Below are 20,121 nucleotides of genomic sequence, written 5' to 3'. Positions count from 1 at the left end.
TATGGTATGGAAGTATGGCGAAAACAAAGTACTGCTCCGCTTCTGTTCAGGGAAGCAGTTGCAAACAAGTCAAAGGTGTATCAGCCACCCCCTGAAAACTCATCAAAATCTACAATTAGTCATGGATAGTACTTACATTACAGTTGTTAAAGGGAAGTGCTGACATTACCCCCCAGTCCATGATGGGAGCAACAGAAAGGATGCTGGAAGCGGAGAAAGATCTACTGAACCAACTTCATGAAATCCCTCATTAACTGTAGAAATTACATAACAAGAATGTGGCCTTGGTGGATAGAGTCTGTTTTGATAACATCACATATCCCCCAAAATGAAGAGAACAGCAGCATGAGGTCCCTCTTTTTGACTCTCATACTTGAATAGGTAGGGCCAGGACTTCATCCTACCTCTGGTATTTTAAAGGGCACTCAGGATTTGCTGCAAGTGCCTACCAAAACATGTTGCCAGCAAACTGGTTATTGCCTGTTTCCTTAGACACCATCAATGCATATAGACAAACATGACAGCAAAAAAGAAGACCCATTCCTATACAAAAACCATAAAATATGTTTCTAACCTGACTTCCTTCGGGAGTCTAGTGTACAGCACAGGAAAGTCCTGATAGTCCATACACTGCTCGACAAATAGAGGACATACGCCATGCTCTACTTGGTCCAGCTACCATGCTTCTTAATCTGGTTGGGAGGAACAAGGAAACCTTTGATCCAGGAGACATGGAAAAGCTTCTGGAATTTTTAGAGATGTCTGAAATGGCCACATTCCAGGCTTCTGGTCAAACTGAATGTCAGGAATCTGCATCAGCAAACAGGACATGAATAGTCAATGAAACACAGACTTAACATGCACGTTTGGAGCTTGTCACAAGGAGATGGGTACAAAGAATGATCCTTTAATGATGGGCTCATATAGTCTTGCTATGGTCACCACTGGCTTTTGACACAGACTTTATTGTACTTTCCCCTCACTTCTCTTGGTCTCTGATGGTTCGATTGTATCTCCCTCGGAAGATGGCCCATATCCTAAGGACGATATTGCAATCGGTCTCCGAATGTTAATCACTAAATTTAATTTAGAAAGTTTTTTCCCTTCTATAACAGTCTCTCTCTCACCTTCCAAACCTCTTTCCCTCCTAATGCCTAAACATTTCAATGGGCTTTTTTTAAATCACTGGCTAGAGCACTGCTTTGGAGAAGGATAGGTGAGGGTACTTTGTGTCGTGTCAGAGGTCAACTGTAGCAATACAATAGAAATAGACAGAATACGGATAAGTGTCTTGTTGATGGCCGTTATTCCTTGCCGATTTTGAACCGTACGACCATACCATTTTTTTGGGAATGAGCCAAAGTTGAGTGGAAGAATATATTTGTCTCATATACAGCTGAAAAGACTGATTTCTCTTATGCAAAGGGCCCCCCATATGACACTAATGTGAAAACCAATAGTACTTTATAGCGAGAAATATTAGACTTAACCTTGAGAAAACAAAACTAGTACTTAGAGATTTTCTAAAAGCTCATGTGAGCTAGATACGAAATAATAATAAAATAAGAAAGAACAGGAAACACTGACTTACCATACTAGGAAAAATGGTAAATCAAATACAGATCTGGATAAAAACGCAGAGCAGGCTTTATGTAATATAGTAATTCCACCATTAAAAATAATCTTTTTTAAAAGTTTACTTTGAGAAAATAGACTCATCCTGAGACAGAAGGTTTAGTGACTGGCTAACATAAAATGTGTTAATGGTTTCAGAACACATCTTTAATGAATTAATAGAGAAAGAGAGACCTAGATTTGTAACTGAACTTTAAATGGGAAGGAAGACTTAGTTCTCTTTATGTTATTATGTACCAACAATACAAACATGAAGCAAGTGTTTTAAGTCTCTATTACTAGATCACAGCTAAAGAGGTAGATATATGGCATTGGCATCTTTATTCAAATGATCAAACAGAGAATGTATTCAGTATAAACATTTGTTGGGGAAGATTTAGAAAGCAGACAAATGTACCAAGTACTAGAGAAGAAGTTGAATAACAATGAGTGTATACAATATTAGAAATAGGATAAGAAATTACATTGTTGTTAATTTAATGTCATGATGTAATAAAAAGTCTTTTTTGTAAAGTAGTGTGTTTTTATTTTTGTAGTAAGACCTGGTGAATATTCACTTGAGAATATAAATGAGAGTGCTACTTATATGTGGAAAACCAAATACTCAGCAATCCAGCTGTGAGAGTAGCATTGATCCAGAGAGGGGTATTGGTGTTATGGAGTATGAGTCAGACACCTAGGGGCCTATTAGTATGACGGGCGGACTTTGTCCGCCCGCCATCCCATCGTATATAGTGACCGCCTGCCATAAGGGCGGGGGTCCCGTGCCCGCAATTAGGATGCGCCCGCAATTAGGATGCGCCCGCCACAGTGGCGGGCGCATCCTGCATTCCTGACATTGTGGCGGGCGGTGCACTCAGCGCCGTCCGCCACAATGCCAGGAAGGCATGTTGTGCAGTTCCATGCACAACATGGCAGGCAACGCGCGGTGCCTGCCATGTTATGCATGAAACTGCTGGGGGGTACCATAGGTACCCCCCATGTGCACCCCCACCCTCCCAGGAGTCCCTGGGGGCCCGCAACAGCCCCCCAAAGCAGACTCCGCATGCCTTTCCGTGGCGGCATAGCCGCCACAGAAAGGCATTGGAAAATGCCCATTCTAATATGGCTGGCGGTGTCTGATAGTCACCGCCACCATATAGAACCCTTTTCTGCCTGGTTGCAAGGCGACCGGGGCGGAAAAGCGGCAGACGGTCTTTCCGTCCGCCGTGGACCCCCCAGCCATAATAATATGGCAGGGGGTCATTCCAGCACGGATGGCTACCGCCGGCCTGGCAGGGGCGATCCGCCCGCCATCCTAATGGGGCTCTTAGTGTTGAAAGTGGGCTGGAAAGGAAAGACATTTGGCCTATTTAGGCAGTCCTTATTTCTTCCTTCAGACGTGGCTGTCAAAAACAAATTTTTCGACTACAGGAAAAATGCAAATTGGTTTTTACAAATATTATGTGCAATACATTGTAATACATTTTTGCCTCGAAGCCAAGACTCCAAATCCAATAAAAATCTAAGCCCTGCAGCTTACAGCGGTATATGATGTCAAAGGCATACCTGATAAATACAAGTATGGTGCATCACGCGGACTATAAAGTACAACACGCTTCCTCCCAGTCACTTGGATTAACAAGTTATCCATCACCTGAAAAATAAGGAAACCACCAATCAGTATGTGTCCTCTACCTTACCAGTCTTTGTATGTCAACAAAACAAATATGTTGCAATATCTATTGTAAAAACCGAAGTATAATTCTCATTCACAAACCAGGGATACACAATTTGCACACCGATTGTTTGCAAATGAGCATGTAATTTGAGATGCACCATATGTACTAATAGGTTGCATTGCAAATTTGCTATTCACGAGAGGCCGCTTAAAAGACCTATTAAATAAATATTAACTAAGCAGGTAACAATTTGCGGCCCTCTGTGAACGGCTACCAATGAAGGGATGGATACCTGCACGGGACTTCCATCTTGCATTTGCTTTCCGAAATAAGAAACAGTGCCCCTGTAATGGTCATGGGCTGTTTTCTTTTTGGAAAAACATCAGGGGAGCAGGCAAAGTTCCCATGTCCACCGCCCGCTATTCCCGAGGCTGCTGAGAAGATTCACATGAGGAAGTGTCCAAAGGGGACACCATACACATTTACGGATCAGTTACCACTCCAACTTACAGGTGGGTAACTCTTCAATAGTTTATGGCCACAGTTGCAGACACAATGCATCAATGCACTACTTTCCAAATCCCAAATAGGTAGGAGATGCCCCTTTCACACAACTCCTATCTCCGATTTAGAAGGATCGCAAAATTGCTATCTGATTTGTGAAAGAGCTTTTGTACATTAAGCAAAGCACTTTTGTGGTCGCAAACCCCTGTGATTTTGCTAATTGTAGGGTTTGCCATGGCAAACAGGATTTTTATACCAGTAAATTAAATTTAGTAGATTCAGTTCTTAGACCTATAGTTCTACAAAGGTCATGACTGTATACGAAAAGCTGTGCTTAAGTACTTGAAAACACAGACTGCAGCAAGAATGTTCTAATGATTACCAGTAGGACTGTCACTACACACAATTACTGTATTTATAACAATATAGAAATTAGCATCCTTGAGAAAGTACAGGATTAAACAAGCGCAGGCTACACTTTTTTATCTGCAATGGTGAACTTTGAAGAAATGTATGTCATGGAATAAAATCCCCATACTACCAAATCAGTCTTGTCGATTTAAGAAACCAAAAATTATATTAGCAAAACGAATGAAATTCTAAAATTAACATACTTTTATGCGGGATAGCTGGTTTCATCTACTTCTACTGTTTTACATATGCATATATATTACTGTTTATCCTGAAGAGCAGCATGGAACATCCGGATTAAGCCAAGTTTTCCTCTGCTCATCTCAAAGTATTTTGTTGGCTCTGTTTGAACAGTATTGAACTTAAAAAGTAATACTTAATAAGTCAAATTGAACTCACTTATACTTTAGCACGAGGGTCTGCCTTTCTCTCTCAAATAAACTACCCAGCCAGAATACAAACTATAGGAAGCACAAATGAATTCTCAATAGACCAGTGTCTCAGAAAGGCCTAGAGAGATCGGGCACGTCAAGTGCCAACATGTCAGAGAAGTAAGCCAAATGTTTAATTTCTCTCCGATATTTGGATAGTCTCCAAGTCTCTGTGTTGTCTGCTTGTGACGTCACTTCCCACAAGGCATGACAATCAAATGAGCTGTAACTTCCCAATTAAAAAAATACAGTATTCTTGACTTAAGCATAATAGTGATCTTAAAACATACTTCCCATTCTCCCTTTTAAAGGATATCCTTAATTTTTAGGGTATGTGAAGTTTTTAATATGTCCTCGTTTTCTGATGGATCCCCCTAAGATCTGACTGTGCCAAATTCTTTTTACAGTAGTGTTTAAGTGTTTTCCATTTGTAGTTCCAACAACACACTATTTTTCACTTATTAATATTAGGAGGCATATCAAAATGTAACGGTTAAAAACAAATACCATTTTACATACTTCACTGTGGCTGAATCGGTCTTAATAGCGCACACGTTTGGAATTTTCTTCCATCAGCCACCTCTTCCCTTTTTAGGTCTCGCTTACCGTTGCAGAGCATGTGGTGCTCGCTGGCGAGCGATATGGTAAATGGGGACTTTCAGAAGGGGGTTTGAAGCCCCCCACTCATTTCTATTGTCTGGTGTCACCGTTTATGCTAAACGGTGGCCTGCCATTGAAAATGAGGGTTTTTAGTCAATGCCCTTTCGCCTTTTGGTTCTGCCCATCCGGACTGGATCGCCTGCTTCACGGCTGTCTTGAAGCAATTCTTATCTTTAAGAGGCTGTTATTTTAAGTGGAGATCTCAGTGTCTCTGACTCGAAGCTTGCCTGTATGTTTGTTTCCTTACTCGGCTGCATGTGTTGTGCTGACTGTGCTATATGAGATCAGGCTGAGTGTGGAATGTTCAGGAACGTTTTAAAAACAATAGATTCTGTAAAGTTCCATTCAGTTGTGAAGTGTCAGTTTAGAGCAACGACAATCCAGGAACACCAGGGAGTACTTATATACACAGCAAGGAACCCCTAATAATACTTACCTGGTCCCCAGTGGGCCACCAGGTAAGTAGCTCTGAGTGGAGCCAACCTCGGATCACCTCGTGGGATCTTAGGTAGTGCCTGCAGTTAGTAGAGGTTTTCTGCTGTCAGCCTAAGGATTTCAAGGCCTAAATAAGTTTGTAGGGCAAGGCCTCTGTGAGTAGAGCTGATACTAGTTTAACGTGTACCGCATCTGCTAAAAGAAGACTAACTGTGGTGTCCTTCTCCAGCAAAGCATGCCATAGTAGAGGAGCCTTGAGAGTAATCGGTGCCTTTCAATACCTTTTACGTGTATGGCCACCTTGTGATCAGTCAGTCAGAGGTTACGGCGCTATGGGCCTGAAGTGTTGTGAGTAAATATGTTCTTGATCTTGGGGCACTTTACTGCTGCAAAGCCTTGTGTGTAAAGAGGCTCCATGCGATCAGTCTGTGGAGTAGAAAGTCGTTTTGAGGGGAGAATGGTGGTGTGTAAAGCTATCCTGGGATGCCACGTAGGCCCAGAGCAGGAGCTCGCAATGCAAGGAATCTGTCTTAGAAGTGCAGGGCAGTTTGTGAGTAAAACCTAATTAGAACCAGTGTGACTTTGTCTTTTCTTCCCTTTCCCCTCTTCAATTCCACAAGTACTCATGATTTATTTCGATAGTAGCTCTTTCTCTTAGTGCATATTCCACAGTTCTCGCATATATAGTACCAGGAAACATATGATATCACCACACTAGACTTTTTGTTTTACCATAGGCCCTATGTGTACTCCTTTAAATAATATAGCCACAAACTGAGATCAGATGTAATTCAAAATCACTAAAATAATTGTATAACTGCAACGGTGCTTGTTCATGCACCCTATGTTATGATATAATGAAACCTAGCCTTGCAGTCTGTGGAAAGCCCTTCCCACCTTTTGTTAAAATACCTGCACCATGGGAAGAGCAAAATAAGAAATAATCGAATATACATGAACGCTGAGTGAAAAGTTACAAAGTGTGTGAAATGCCGAGTGGGCTCAACACTTGTTAAAATATGTAAGGCTCTGTAGAGGACCTCTTTCCTTTTTTCTGTGCTCCCTGGTCTCGTTCTTCATTCCTTTTATCCTTTTGTGCTCTCGCTCTCATTACTCTCCCCTTTGACCTGGTGTCTTTTACAACCCTCGGTTGCTATTCTGATTTTTAAACTATCATCTGTGTACTTGCCCCTATGCTTAGGGTTCTCTTTGAGCTCTCAATTATGTGAGTTTGGATCTCTCTCGTACCTTCCCCTCTTCCTCCAGTGTTCTCTGGTTTCTTGCATTTCTCTTCTGTCCATCTCATCTCTGGGTTCTCGTACATCTGCTCTTCACCCTGTGATATGGAGCATATCCCACCAACTCCTCCCACTTTGGGCTCTCATTCCTTTCAGTTTGTTGGCCTCATGGTAGCCAAGGCTCTCCCTCCTCCTCCTCCTCCTCTTTGATGGAGGGGTGCTGTCACTCATTTATCCCATTATTTGGTATTTCTTTTAACTCTCTGGGTCTTCTATAATGCCTCCATTAGTCTTCCGATCTGGAATCTCTTTCATCCTTTTTTCCGACAGTGATATAGAGTCTTATTTCGCATCTTGACACGGCACTAGCATGTCTCATTACTCGTCACATGACACTGGGCAATATCCTGGCTCTATGGTCGCATAGCAGGGTCTTTTCTGAAAGACAGTCAGACTTAGAGGCAAATCAGTCAAATGTCAGTATTAACTCTGAAAGGCTGATAGAACTAGGGATAGTCAGACATGTGCCATCATCCGTGTTAAAGGCCAATTGGGGATGGTTAAAGATCAGTCAAGTGGCAGATGTGCCTCTTGAAGCCTATTAGGGCTATAACAATGGTTGACAGATTATTAAAACTTAGATTAGTTAGTCACATACCACCATTATCCCCGGAAGACCGGCTGGGCTGCGAAAGATTCATTCATACATCAATCCTTCTTCAGGAAGGGTCAATGAGTTGAGGAAGAGTCAGTCACATCCCACGTACCTTCATACAGTTGACTGACTCCGATACAACACTACTGCATTACATGATAATAAAAATTAATTATGCAATAATTTATGAAAAAATAACCTAAAATATATATTTTACCCCTAAATGTAAACATTTTAAGGAAACCAGGTTCAGTAGATTTTGTGGGTATATTTTTTGTTACTAGACGTGTTTAACGTGGCAATTTGTTGTTTTGTCTATCCCTGCAATTGCCATTTCCATGGTGGTGTCATGTTGCTGCGGGATTTCTCTGGACTGGCCATTTTAGATCTTTTCCTATCCATCAAGTGTGCACCTATGGTCATTGATCTTTTTGTGATCATTACTTTTAATCTATAGTGGTTCACAAAGTGGTATGTCCTTTTTATTTGCCTTTTTCTTTGTCCATAAGTCAGTGTCTTTCAGATTCCCTCTGATCATTCGGCTATCTTTGAATTGGTCTATTTCTCCCCTTACTCTTTTTTTGAAGGGGGCACCTCTGTTCATCTCTGCATTTCTATGAAGAGATCTTCTTTGGGCAATGCTAATTCTTTGAAAAGGTCAACTCTTTTTTTTGCTCTTGTGCCAAAGAGGTTGCATCTTATTGATAACCTTTCTAAAAGTGTTCCCTCTTGGCATTTCACCTTCTCTGGAAGGATCGAATCTGGCCAGTAGCCATCCTCTGAAGTGGTCACCTTTTCCTGGAGTGGTTGCGCTGGCCAGTGTCCTTTATTTGAAGGAGGAGTTGGACAGTGTGTCATTGTCATTTCTCTGAATGTTTTACCTCCTAACAATTGCCTTTCTTTTGAGGGTTCCATCGGTTAATTGCCTTTCTTTGTTGGGAAAGGCCTTCAACTGGAGCCTCTGCTCTTTTTACAGAACGGGTTTCACTTAGTCATTGACCATCATCTGTGGGAGACCACTTTGGCAATTCATTGGCATTCCGGAGAACAGGCAACTTCTGTTCACTAGTCTTTTTCCAGAGGGCCACCTATGGTCATTGCAGTTTCTTTTTATGGACTGCCTATGACAATTGCCTATTATTTGGTGGTGATCTCTGGTAATTTTCCTTTTTATGAAAGGTTGAGCGCTGATCATTGGTGTTTCTCTGGGGGTCAGCTCTGTTTATTGGTTGTCCTTGAAAGGGTTTTGATTGATCAGAGGTTCTTTTCTAAATTGATCACCTCTAGCCTCTGGTGGCTGTTGAATGGGTGATGTATAGTGATTTTTTTTAGCAAACTTTATCTTGCCTCATTGGCATTCTTTTTAAAAAAAATTATTTTTTATCCTCGTCACCTTCAGTCTGATAGCAATTTCACCGTACCACAAAGCCATTCCGAACCATTGCTTTCATGGGTGGGTTCTCAGGCCCTCACACTCTCTGAACATTGGCCTTCATTGGCATAGTAGAGGTGTTTTAATCTTTTCACGTTGGCATTCCTCTAGAACAGTAACCTTTGACCATTATTCTTTTTTTTTGGTGAAGGTGGAAGGATTGTTATCCCTTCTCTGGAGGATCCATCTCTGGTTCTTTCCTTATTTGGTCTTTTGGTTATCTATGAAGGTGTCACCTCTCTTTATTGGCCATTTCCTGCATAGAATGCCTCTGGTCTGAGTTCCTTTTATGAAGGGACCACCACTTGTCATTGTTCCAAGACCAGGTTAGTTTTAGTTTATGGTCTTTTTCTGAAGAGGTGTACGTTCATCATTGACATGGCACCTGGTTTGAGAAATGGCTTTTGCAAATCAGGGTCCAACAAAATATAAGGTTGTCTCTTTGCTGATCATTTAGTAATAGTGACAAGTTCCAGCTAACTCTGAGAGTCTTTGTGGTGGTAATATCAATAAAAAGTAATCTTGGTCAGTCAAAATTCAAATAACATCACTAGCAAACAAGTTAATCGAAAAATTGTCTGCATTTATTCACTAAACATTATTACTACCAACATTTCGCTATATCTTACTATAGAAACTAAAACTTTAAAACAGTAGGTAAATGTCCTCTTTGGAGAAATACATACAGTCTATCGATACATTGTTGTTGTTGACTAGAGAAGTATAGATTTTGACTGCTCATTAATGCAGCTAACTATGAATTTGAATGTTTCCAACCAAAGAAACATATACTCTCAAAATAAATGCATTTCATGGATTGTAAAAATGGCTGCATTTTTAATACAGGTGAATATCTTTGACGGTACACATATTTTATGCACATGTGAATCTCATAGAAACACAGGTACTCTAACTACTGTTGAACATCACAAACTATAAAAACGTACACTCTGACTAGGCCATTACACTTAATATAGAAGCATACATTCATAAATATATGTGCCTCTTTCTTACTACAGAAACATATACACGCCTAGTAAACTAACCTGTGAAAAAACATTCATACTTACCAATACCGTCCCCACAAAGTTGAGAATAACTGGTGGTTCTAGACCCTAAAGAGGGCTCTGCCCCGAAGGCACACCCACATTGATGCCCATGTTTGCCAAATCTTTTCCCATTTGCTAAACATGTTTGTCAGTCTCTGAGCACCAGTCTACTATGAAGCCACTCGTGTCCTCCTACCATTTTGCCTTAAGGAGGTATTATTCATAATTTTTTGATATGTGAGATAGAGAGATTTTTGCGTGGTTGCCTCTGACCGAAGCCTGTTTTCCAGTGGCAATGCATTGTTAGGATTTGTGTCATATTCGAGTCATGGGTCACCAAAGCATGGCTTAATTGTAGATGTCTGAATGGCTCAGTGTCCGTCAGGGTGAATTCACCTAGAAGTTCCTCTACGGGGTTTAGGCCACCCTTGCTCCACACGTCCCCTAGTTTTCTGGGGCCAATTATGTCAGCGTATCACTGTCTCACAGTGGGGTTTCCCTGGGAAGTATCCCATTTTAAACGCCAATAGTTCAAATTAATCCTTTACAGATCGTATTCACAAATCGATTAGGCAAAATAAGGGAACTCGTATTGATGTAAAATTAAATATGTACAATTCTGAGTAGGTTTGTTTTTAATAATTGATATATTTGTTTTCCTTTCAAAGTCACAATAAACTGCCACCCACCACACGTTTTGTCCCATACCAAGTGTACTTTTTCAAACCCAGGCAAGTGTAGAACAAGCATTTGCAATACAATAGGTCTCGCAATTATGCAAGTTTAAGCTATTGGCATAGTAAATGACAATGCCTTTTATTTATGTTTTAAAAACAAAAATAAAAGGCATTGTCATTTGCAATGTCGATAGCTCAAGCTCGCGCAAATGCGAGACCTATTGCATTGCCAATGCTTGTTATAATTTGCACCTGGTCCCCAAAGCAAATAAGTTGCAGAACACATTACATAGTACAATGTAGGCATTTATTCATGCAGACAACTTTGGAAGTCAGTATGATTCTCCAGTGTTTGCATAAAATAAATAAATGAAACAACGATTGACCTACAAAGAAGACATTTTAAAATGAAGGAGCAGCATGACTGCTAAAGTTTGTGCAATCTTGTGTATTCCTACTGCGTAAAGAAATAAAATATCAGAACTCTTCATTCTTGATCCTGTCAACGAAATTAGTAAAGAAGCATCTGTAGTTCTTTAAAGGTGCTGACAAAAGGGGCAATGTCAGCACTACTTCACTATTGGCCAACAGTTACACCATACCACCCACCCATGGAAAAGGATAGCCACTTACCACATAGTCAGACCCACAACAATCCAGCCCAAGGGACTAATGACACCATTCCTTCCTAAGACATTGACTCTGTTTAAACCATAGTATCCCTTAAGGTCCTATGCTGAAACGTAGCAGGTGTTAAATCTAAACTCAAACATGCGGATTGCTTAAATTATAATACTGATTAAGGCAATTTATGTATGCAGGAGATTTGGGCCATTAGCCCTTCTTAAGTCTCGACTATTCTATCCCGCAGGGATAAATAGACGAGAGTAATGTAGTTGAAACAAACTCTCTGACCAAGAGGATTCCAAGCCGGATTCCTCCCAATGCATGTTGTCTATTGAAGCGTGAAGCTTCGCCAGGCACGCGCTTGGCCCCACTCACACCCCATCCCCATATGCTAAACGTGCACTCAGCCAGCTTTAATTACCCCAACATTCCTTTCCTCCCTGTGGCCACACATGCTGTGTTCGTAGGCCTCCCCCTCCCTCCTCTCCAGCGCGTGCCTCCTCCCCGCCCCATCCACAGCAATGCCGAGAACTTTTTTTTTGTTTCAGCCAGCAACTCCGAGCAGTGCCCCTTTTTTGTTTGTAAATACCTAAGGTCACCCCCTCCCTCCTCTCCAGCGCGTGCCTCCTCCCCGCCCCATCCACAGCAATGCCGAGAGCTTTTTTTTTTGTTTCAACCAACGTGCAAGTGTCTTTCAAGCGATGAGAACAGAAGTTAGCATCGCCACAAAGACAGCCTTCCTTAAAATGATCCGAGCCAGTCAACTACAATGCTGCCGGGGCATAGGTCACACTATTCAAAGCCAGGTATGTATGCTAGTTTAGTACGCAGATTAAAGCTTGCAATTTGCTCGGTTGGCTGCCCCTCGGCTCCCGTTTCCCACCAGTACCGCTAACCAAAAGGCTCCCCACTGAGTCGCTCTCCTTTTTCGAGGGTCATTGGTTCTGTTACACATACCGTGAATACGTTGAAACACACAAACATGGTAGATATGTTTACTGACCACGAGCAGTTTGAAATAATTTTGCAGAGACCAAGCCTAACGCATTGTGCATGAGAATCACGTAAACGGGGCTAAGAATCTGCTGTCACGCCGAGAAAGTCATTGTAACACACAAAGAACCCTTGAAATACAGTCGCAGTGAAACTGAATGCAGTATGTTGGCAGGCAGAAGTGCTCATTACTCAGTGTAAAAGCTAATATTACAACCAATCAGAGTGGGCTACGACTTTTGGTAAACGTGCTCTTTCGGACGTTTCCAGGCTCGACGTCATGGGCAGCTGTCGCTCAGGACAAGGGGCTTGAGTTGTCGGAACTGATGCAGCTCGACCAAGGGTGGCAGGGAAGGGAGGACAGTATAACGTCTCTGCCGTGGCCCCTACACACTGCAACCAGTCCGCTGCCGGTGAGAGAGACTCGGCCTAACACGTGGCTCCAGCAATGCCCTGGATCATATCTGTTACTTCTGAATACTTTGTTTCACTTTAAAATAACACAATTTGCCTCTACATGGACATCTGAGAAAATGTTTTTAAACATGAACTTTGGCGACCTTCAATAAAAACAGCCATAAGTGAATCACATGCATTGACATGCACCAGAGTCCAGGCGGCGCCTAGGCGGCAGTAGTGTGGCGAGGATGCCGTGCACCCTGATACAAGACAGGCAAACGACACCCCTTCGACTGCTGTTCGTGTTGTAAAACACAGCAATTATCTGGGTTTGGGTTAGCTCCTCAGGGCTCTGGACCCTGGTGCCACTGCCCCAGCTGTACCAATGGTAGTTACGTCTCTGATGAGCAGCACCCTTGCCCAGGCCCACATTTACTCAGGTTATGTTTCTCCACTATTTTTGTAAGCAGTAAGTTTACTTTAGTGCCATCTTTGAAGGTATTTTAAACTTGCCTTGATTTAATCATTTCATTGATGCCCCTTCTTCTCTTGCCATTAATGTCAAATTTTGTGTGCCATCGCTCCCTGTGACATAATCATATTATGCTAATTAATTCTCGCTCCTACATATTCTCCAAGCTTGTTTTAAGAGCTTCCATTTGCTCCCAGAGACTTCGTGCGCGCGCGGGCGTCGCGCTCTCCCTCTGTTGCCACGGGCATTAAACTCACCAGGCATCTCACCCCCTTCCTCTCCATATGGCCACTCGAGTTCATTTCAGAGTGCTCTCCCACACAGGCTCTTCCCTACTGCTCCATTTGTCTGTGCCTCGCATCAGACTTCAAAGGCTGCCGCTCCTCCGCCTGACTTCCACTGTACCCTCCCTCTTGCTTCAGGCTCCCTGACCCCACCTTGCTTCCCCCATATGCGGTTCTTGTCTTGATTCTGCCCCACCCATTGACCTCCGATAAAAGCTCCTTAATAACTACCGCACGCCCTGATATCTTTATCTGAGACAGTCCTTCTCCTGGATGACCTCATCCCCCCAACCCAGTCCCCTCCCTCCTTTACCCTGTAATCAGACCCTTTGCTATCTCTACCTCAGCTACGTAAATTGCCGCCCCCTGGCACGCTTTTGCCACCTTCTAACCATAGTCAGCGTGTATGTGTTTGCTATTTTGATTTACCAGCCTAGCCCTAAAGGCTCGTCCCCTCCACTGAGACCCCACCCACTGTTACCTGCTTCTTTCACCCCTACGTGCTCCCGACTCCCTTCCCCCCCCCCCACTCCCCTCAGCCAGCATTCCTATACCGCCATTCAACCTCCCGCCGTCTGGGACACAATCCCCTTACAGACTCTTGCTCCCGAACATTACGACACTCCATCACTCACCCAAATTGGAGCCCCACACCCCTCCGCCCCGTGAAACAGCACACCCTCTGCCCGGCTAACCCAGGTCACTCCATCCATGCCACCTCTGTAGGTGACAATTTGCTTGGCAATACCTGCACCCATCACCCTCAGCCCTCCCCGCATCCTCCCTTGCAATACCCCCTTCACCCCATTCCCAGACAGCGCCTGCATGTCTCCCGAGTGCCCGCAGACACTGTACCCAACCGGCCTCTGAAGGATAAAGGCATTGGCATGATGACTACCCCCTCCCCCCCGCCGCAACGGTCCCCTCTGTCTACGGCATCGCCTTCCCAACCGTCCTGCCACCAGACCCCTCGCTATCTCCTCCCCAGCTGTCCAACTTATTGCCCCTCCCCCCACTGCACACCCAGGTGCGCCTCCGTCCCAACCCCCAATCCGTCTTCTCCATCCTAACCACGAACCTCCAGTGGCCAAAACAGCAGAAATGCAGCGCTCCCCCTATCTCAGCAATGAAAACTCCTCGCTTCCTCCTCCCCAGGCTGCCTAAACACGGTGTCCCCCCCTTGCACCCTTCCACATGAGCCCCAGGACGACAAACCACGCCTAGACCCAAACCCAACCCCACCCCCTCCAAAGACGGGAGCTCCGAACCTAAGCCTCACAACCCACCCAAACCCCACCATCCCCCCACTGTCCTGTTACGCCACACTGTATGCTCCAGAGCCCCATCTCAGCAACTGCAACACTGTCCTCCTGTCCGTCTGTACTTTTTTCCTGCCCACAAAAAGATGTTAATATTTCACTTCTGTTCTTGGATTTTCGTCTTAAGAAAATACACTGAACATAATCTTCACAAAAGTTAATTACAAAAATTTACGCTAGTGCCATTATAAATAACAATAACTTTTTTTAAAGTATTAATTATAAAAAAAATTAAAAGCCATTGTTATGTGTATTAACAATACATCTAAGTCATGTAAATACAACACATATTGCATTACAAATGCTATAGGTGTCACATTTGCGAAAGTTATAACTATTGGCATTGTAAATGACGAAGCTATTAATTTCGCTATTTTCAAAACCAACACATAAATAAAAAATGTGTCATTAACAATACCAATAGCTCAAACTTTCCTAATGCGAGACCTATTGCATTGAAAATGCTTGTTTTTATATAGACGGTTTTACCTCATTTGCACAGATGCCAATCTGTCCTCACAGGGTAGAGCGAAGGGAGACTTAGCTGCCCTCATATTTACCACCGTTCCTGGTATGATATTAAATACTTTTATGAAATTTCCTTTTTTATCAATTTATGCTACTTGACTGTTAGCAATAGCAGGAAACATCATTATAATAACATATTTGATGGCACAAATGTTACTGTTATTGTGGGCCTTAAAAAAGACTAACTGGTTTACTGGCCCTTATGTGGGGGATCTTCAGGTGGTTTGGCTAGGGAATTTTAATTTGCTCCCTGCTAAAGAGGTTTGTGGTTTTAAAAAACTCAGTAGGGTACAACCTTACTCACTTCTCCCAAAATGCCTACCAGGAGCCAATAAATAATGTAATTATGAAATATAACTTTGAGTACACTACTACATTGTTGCGAGCCCGCCCGGCTACTTTTGTGGGCCATGGTTCAGGTAGGACCATCAACTTTATTTTGGTCATGGTTTGGAGATGGGGAAACAACCGTTAAATGGCATTTGATCAATTCAGAGAAATTTGTTTCCATGGTTATTTATGAAAGCAAGGTTAACCGGGATGAATGTTTAGATGACAGTGCTGGTGGAGAATCTATTATACATTCTTAGGGAGTTCTGTAAAAAAAATATCTACAATGCTCCGATTAAACGGCCCTCTAAAGGCAATGTCAAAAAACTTGGTTGGTTTGCTTCTGCCTTTTCAAGGGCTCACCAAGCATTAAAAATGTCACTAAATGCTGTCCCAAGAAATGTGGAGCTTGTGAAAAGTTGCAGGATCCTTCATAACACCTTGGCAAAAAAGGAAAAGGGCCATTAAAGAAGAGGCGTTGGTAGCACTATGCAAAGTGAGCAACAACAAGGACATTAATTCTCCTCTCTTTAAGGATGGTTCAGCACCGAGTATTGAAACATAAATTCCACCCAATAAATGGGTAAACCATTTTTTCCACATTTATTATTCCACAACAGATACTGTAGTGGTTGCTTTATTCAGTGCAAGGTTAGCAGTGGACAACACCATCTCTGGACTTAGAGTGTGGTCTGGAGGAAGTCACTTCTGCCATTAAAAACAGTTGTGGGGGAAAGCTCCGGGGCCAGGTGGGGTGCCACGAGACATATTTATCGATAAGCCGGAATTTTGGGCCCTGCTACTTACTAATGTATTATATGCTGTTATGAGCATAGGTGCGCTTCAAACATGGAAACAATCAGTGATAGACCCCATTTTAAAAAAGGATGATAGACAAGACACTAGCTGGTTTAGGCCCATTTCAAAACTTGGCTCCACTTTCAAAATAGTAGGTAGAATTTTATTGTCATGTTTTGAAGACTGGGCAGACGAGTACAAGATTATATGTGATGTTCAGTATGGGTTTTTAAAGAACATTGGCTCCAATGAACAATGCCTTACCTTTCACCTCTTAAATAGCAAATGCATTCAGGCAATAGGCAATAGCAAATGCATTCAGGCAAAACAAGGTCCATATATCTGGCGTCCACTGACCTAACGAGGACTTTCAATAGTGTCAGTCACTCTAAGTTACGGGCGATCATGGAATATCTGGGAGTCCATGCATCAATGGTTAATTTTTTGAGAGAGCTCTTTTCAGATGCCTCGGCTTGCATTCATTATGGAAGGGATAGAGAGTGCACTGAGCAATTTTATGATTTGTGGAGATGTGAGACAAGCACATAAATAACATTGAAAGGTACTTGGTGGAGAAGTCCAAAGATCTACCCCAAATTAGGGAATGACACTTTCAACGTTGCTCCACACAGATGTAACAGTCCTAATAGCCTGTCCTGTGTTTAGATTAGAACGCCTTTGGGACAGTTTTGCTACCTTTATAGACACTTTTGGCATCTGTGTTAATCACAGACGAACCTATACTATAATCATAGGCTCAGTCCAGAGAAGATCTTGCACGCACTTGTTAAGGAACGGTAAGCTACCTACTACAACACCTTTTTATATATAGGTGTTAAGTTTGATTGTTAGACTAATTCGAATCATCTATGGGAAGTTAGGAGACTTTATTTTGAAAAATCTATCATGGCAGTGTTTAGCTTTGACAATAGGCTTGGTATGAAACCCCACAAAGTGATGACAAAGATTTATTTGGTAAAGTGTGTTTCAGTAGCCTGGTATGGGGCAGGCATTTGGGGTTAAGCAAATCTCAGTATGCTAAAGACAATAGAAAGTTGTTGATATTAAGAGAATGTTAGCACTCACATCGAGTTGTTCTGAAGCGATCTGCCATCAAAAATGTATACGCATTAAACCTTCGCCTCTTGTACTATGGCATTCAAGCTGGTGGAGGGCCATAGCTGCCCTGAATAAGATAATTTTGCAGGATTGTTTAAGGCTGGGTGTAGTTGGGCAAATACCCTGGTTATCCTATGTTAGGTGTATGTGTTATAAGATGGATCATGCCAGTTTTTTGATGAACCTGATACAATGCAAGGTATTAGTAAACTGGATTTTTAGAACACTACACACTTTTTAGAACACTGTCTAAGTGTTAGGGCAACAAACAATTTTAAAAATGCACCCATTATAAGACATTCTATTCTGTTAATTAAGGGTATCATGCAATCGTATCTTACATGGTTTACGAATACCCATTGCAGATTTAATTTAACCAGGTTTCATTTAAATACTGCACATTTTCCAGTGTCATTTCCCTAAGAAATGCATCATGAAGGATATTCTTCTGCCATGTCCTTGTAATGGAATCTCCGAAAAAAGCACTTTACACATGATATTCCTTTGCCCATTTTATTACAATCTGAGAAAATGGTTTATAATCCTGTTTTTAAAAATTAAGAATTTTACTGAGTATAAACCTGCTTTTTTGTATCTGCAACAACTTCAACCGCGCTCAATTCTATTTTGTTTTTGCAAAATTCATCTGGCAAGCTATGAAGTATAGAACTAAAGTTGAGTTAGACCCCAGTTTTATTGAAACTGCTTTTGTATTCTTTACGTCTCTTGGTACCTACACCAACTAGGTTGGTTGGCACTTTGTTCTTGTATTAACTGTGTTGTCATTTTATGTCATTTTTTTAGGTCGAGCATTTGATTCCTCTTGTATATACTTTAGTATATACTTGTATGTACTTTGTGGGCTCTCGAGATCAACCCTAGGACTTTTCTGCTTCCGCTTAGGGATTTTTTTTTCTGTTTAACTGCATCTATTTAACTGTCTTGAAAGAAAACGACCAGTAGAGGTCAGTAAAATACCAGAATTGCTTTCTGCTTGTTCAACTGCCTTTATTTAACAGTCTTGATAGAAAACGGCCAGTAGAGGTCACTAAATACCAGAATTGCTTTCTGCTGAGGGACTTTCTTTTTTTAGTGTTTCTGGCAACTGCCTCTATTTAACTTTCTTGATGGGAAAAGACCAGCAGGTCAGTAAAATACCAGAATCACTTTAGCAATCTCTAGATTCCAGTCTTTAGAAATTGTCTTCCACAAGCACCTGTAGAGAGTAATATTTTTTTCAAATCTTGTTCTTTCAGTGATATGACTACCGATGGCCCTGATTTTATATTAGAAACAGAGCTTTGGACTATACCATTTCCAGATGAAAGGCAATATTTCTCTCCATGTGTTCCCATGCCTGGCATGTCACGCAGTTTGGTGCTTAATTTCCCTCCATGTTAAAGAACAGTAGATGTTTCAGCACCCAGGCTAATGTGCTGCATAGCTAAATACATACAAGTTCCCAAAGGCGAGACTGATTGCATTGCAAATGCTTGTTTACTAATATGACTACATTTTTAAATTTGTCCTTCATGGTTCAGGTTTCTTAAATCGAATAAAGTGATTGATTGTATTTGATTTGTATTTGTGAATAAACAACAGAATACAAAAAGTAAATTATCCTTTTTGTAGAGCAAGTAATATAATAGCATATGAAAGCAATTTCTGGTAGTGGGATGGGATTCTTGTGGAAAGAAGATTGCACATTATGCAACTTATCATAAATATTTTTGTCTCTGCAGGCAAGAGACAACAATTGCAGCAATCAGTGAAATACCCCGTAACAAATATAAAAATTTTACTTATTCCCCTTACATCATAGTGTGTCCAAAGCTGCAGCCCCTGGGAGCTGATCCGGAAGACACTGGAGAAGAACTGATCCTCATCAAAGAATTCTGGGATCTTGATATCTTCGGCAAGGGAAGGAAACTGCTTCCTTATGTCCGCCACATCCTATAAAATGTACAAGACACATGCCAATTTAAATAGCTGCTATTTTGGACACTGGTTAAACTAGAAAACATTTGTTTCTCTTCAGCATATCCATGTCACTGTAAAACCCACTAATCTCAGTGTCAGGTCCTCAAAGCACAGGCGTAACTGAACAACATATTTGAACAGCCAAACCAGTGAGGCATCTCTAGGTGATCATTCTTGACTTTCAAAGAAAAAATAACCAGTTATTAAACTTGTAGTACCAGCGACAAATTTGAAATGCCAATATTAACTACATATAGAACAGGAAGGCAGATTTAATATCACCTTCAACGGCACAGGTATTTTTGCCATCCTGCGAAGCAATACTTCGTAAATAGGAGGGATTCATTCATGTCATATACCAAGTGACATAACAGCAACAAAAAGATCATAAGATTCATACTTAATGGCTAAGAACATTTCCAAAATTCTGCCTTGTTTGCATAAAACTGTGGGAAGTACAGACTTTCCTTTCTCATCAACCCAA

The 20,121-nt window shown here is 41.8% G+C and overlaps 1 protein-coding gene across 1 annotated transcript in view; it reads right to left on the bottom strand.

Annotated features, from left to right (window-relative positions):
- The window catches only part of TYW5 (tRNA-yW synthesizing protein 5), a 108,790-nt gene that overhangs the window by 9,071 nt on the left and 79,598 nt on the right, over window positions 1–20,121 (bottom strand). The window contains exons 7-8 of the mRNA XM_078681916.1: window positions 19,473–19,610; window positions 3,184–3,271 (exon numbers count right to left, since the gene is read on the bottom strand). Of these exons, the coding sequence (XP_078538042.1) occupies window positions 3,184–3,271; window positions 19,473–19,610 (226 nt within the window). The remainder of the gene's footprint in view (window positions 1–3,183; window positions 3,272–19,472; window positions 19,611–20,121) is intronic.

Source organism: Lissotriton helveticus, chromosome 3_1, assembly GCF_964261635.1.
Source record: "Lissotriton helveticus chromosome 3_1, aLisHel1.1, whole genome shotgun sequence".
Lineage (NCBI taxonomy): Eukaryota > Metazoa > Chordata > Amphibia > Caudata > Salamandridae > Lissotriton > Lissotriton helveticus.
The sequence above is the reverse complement of the archived record's forward strand: the minus strand, read 5'-3'. Positions and strand labels throughout refer to the sequence as shown.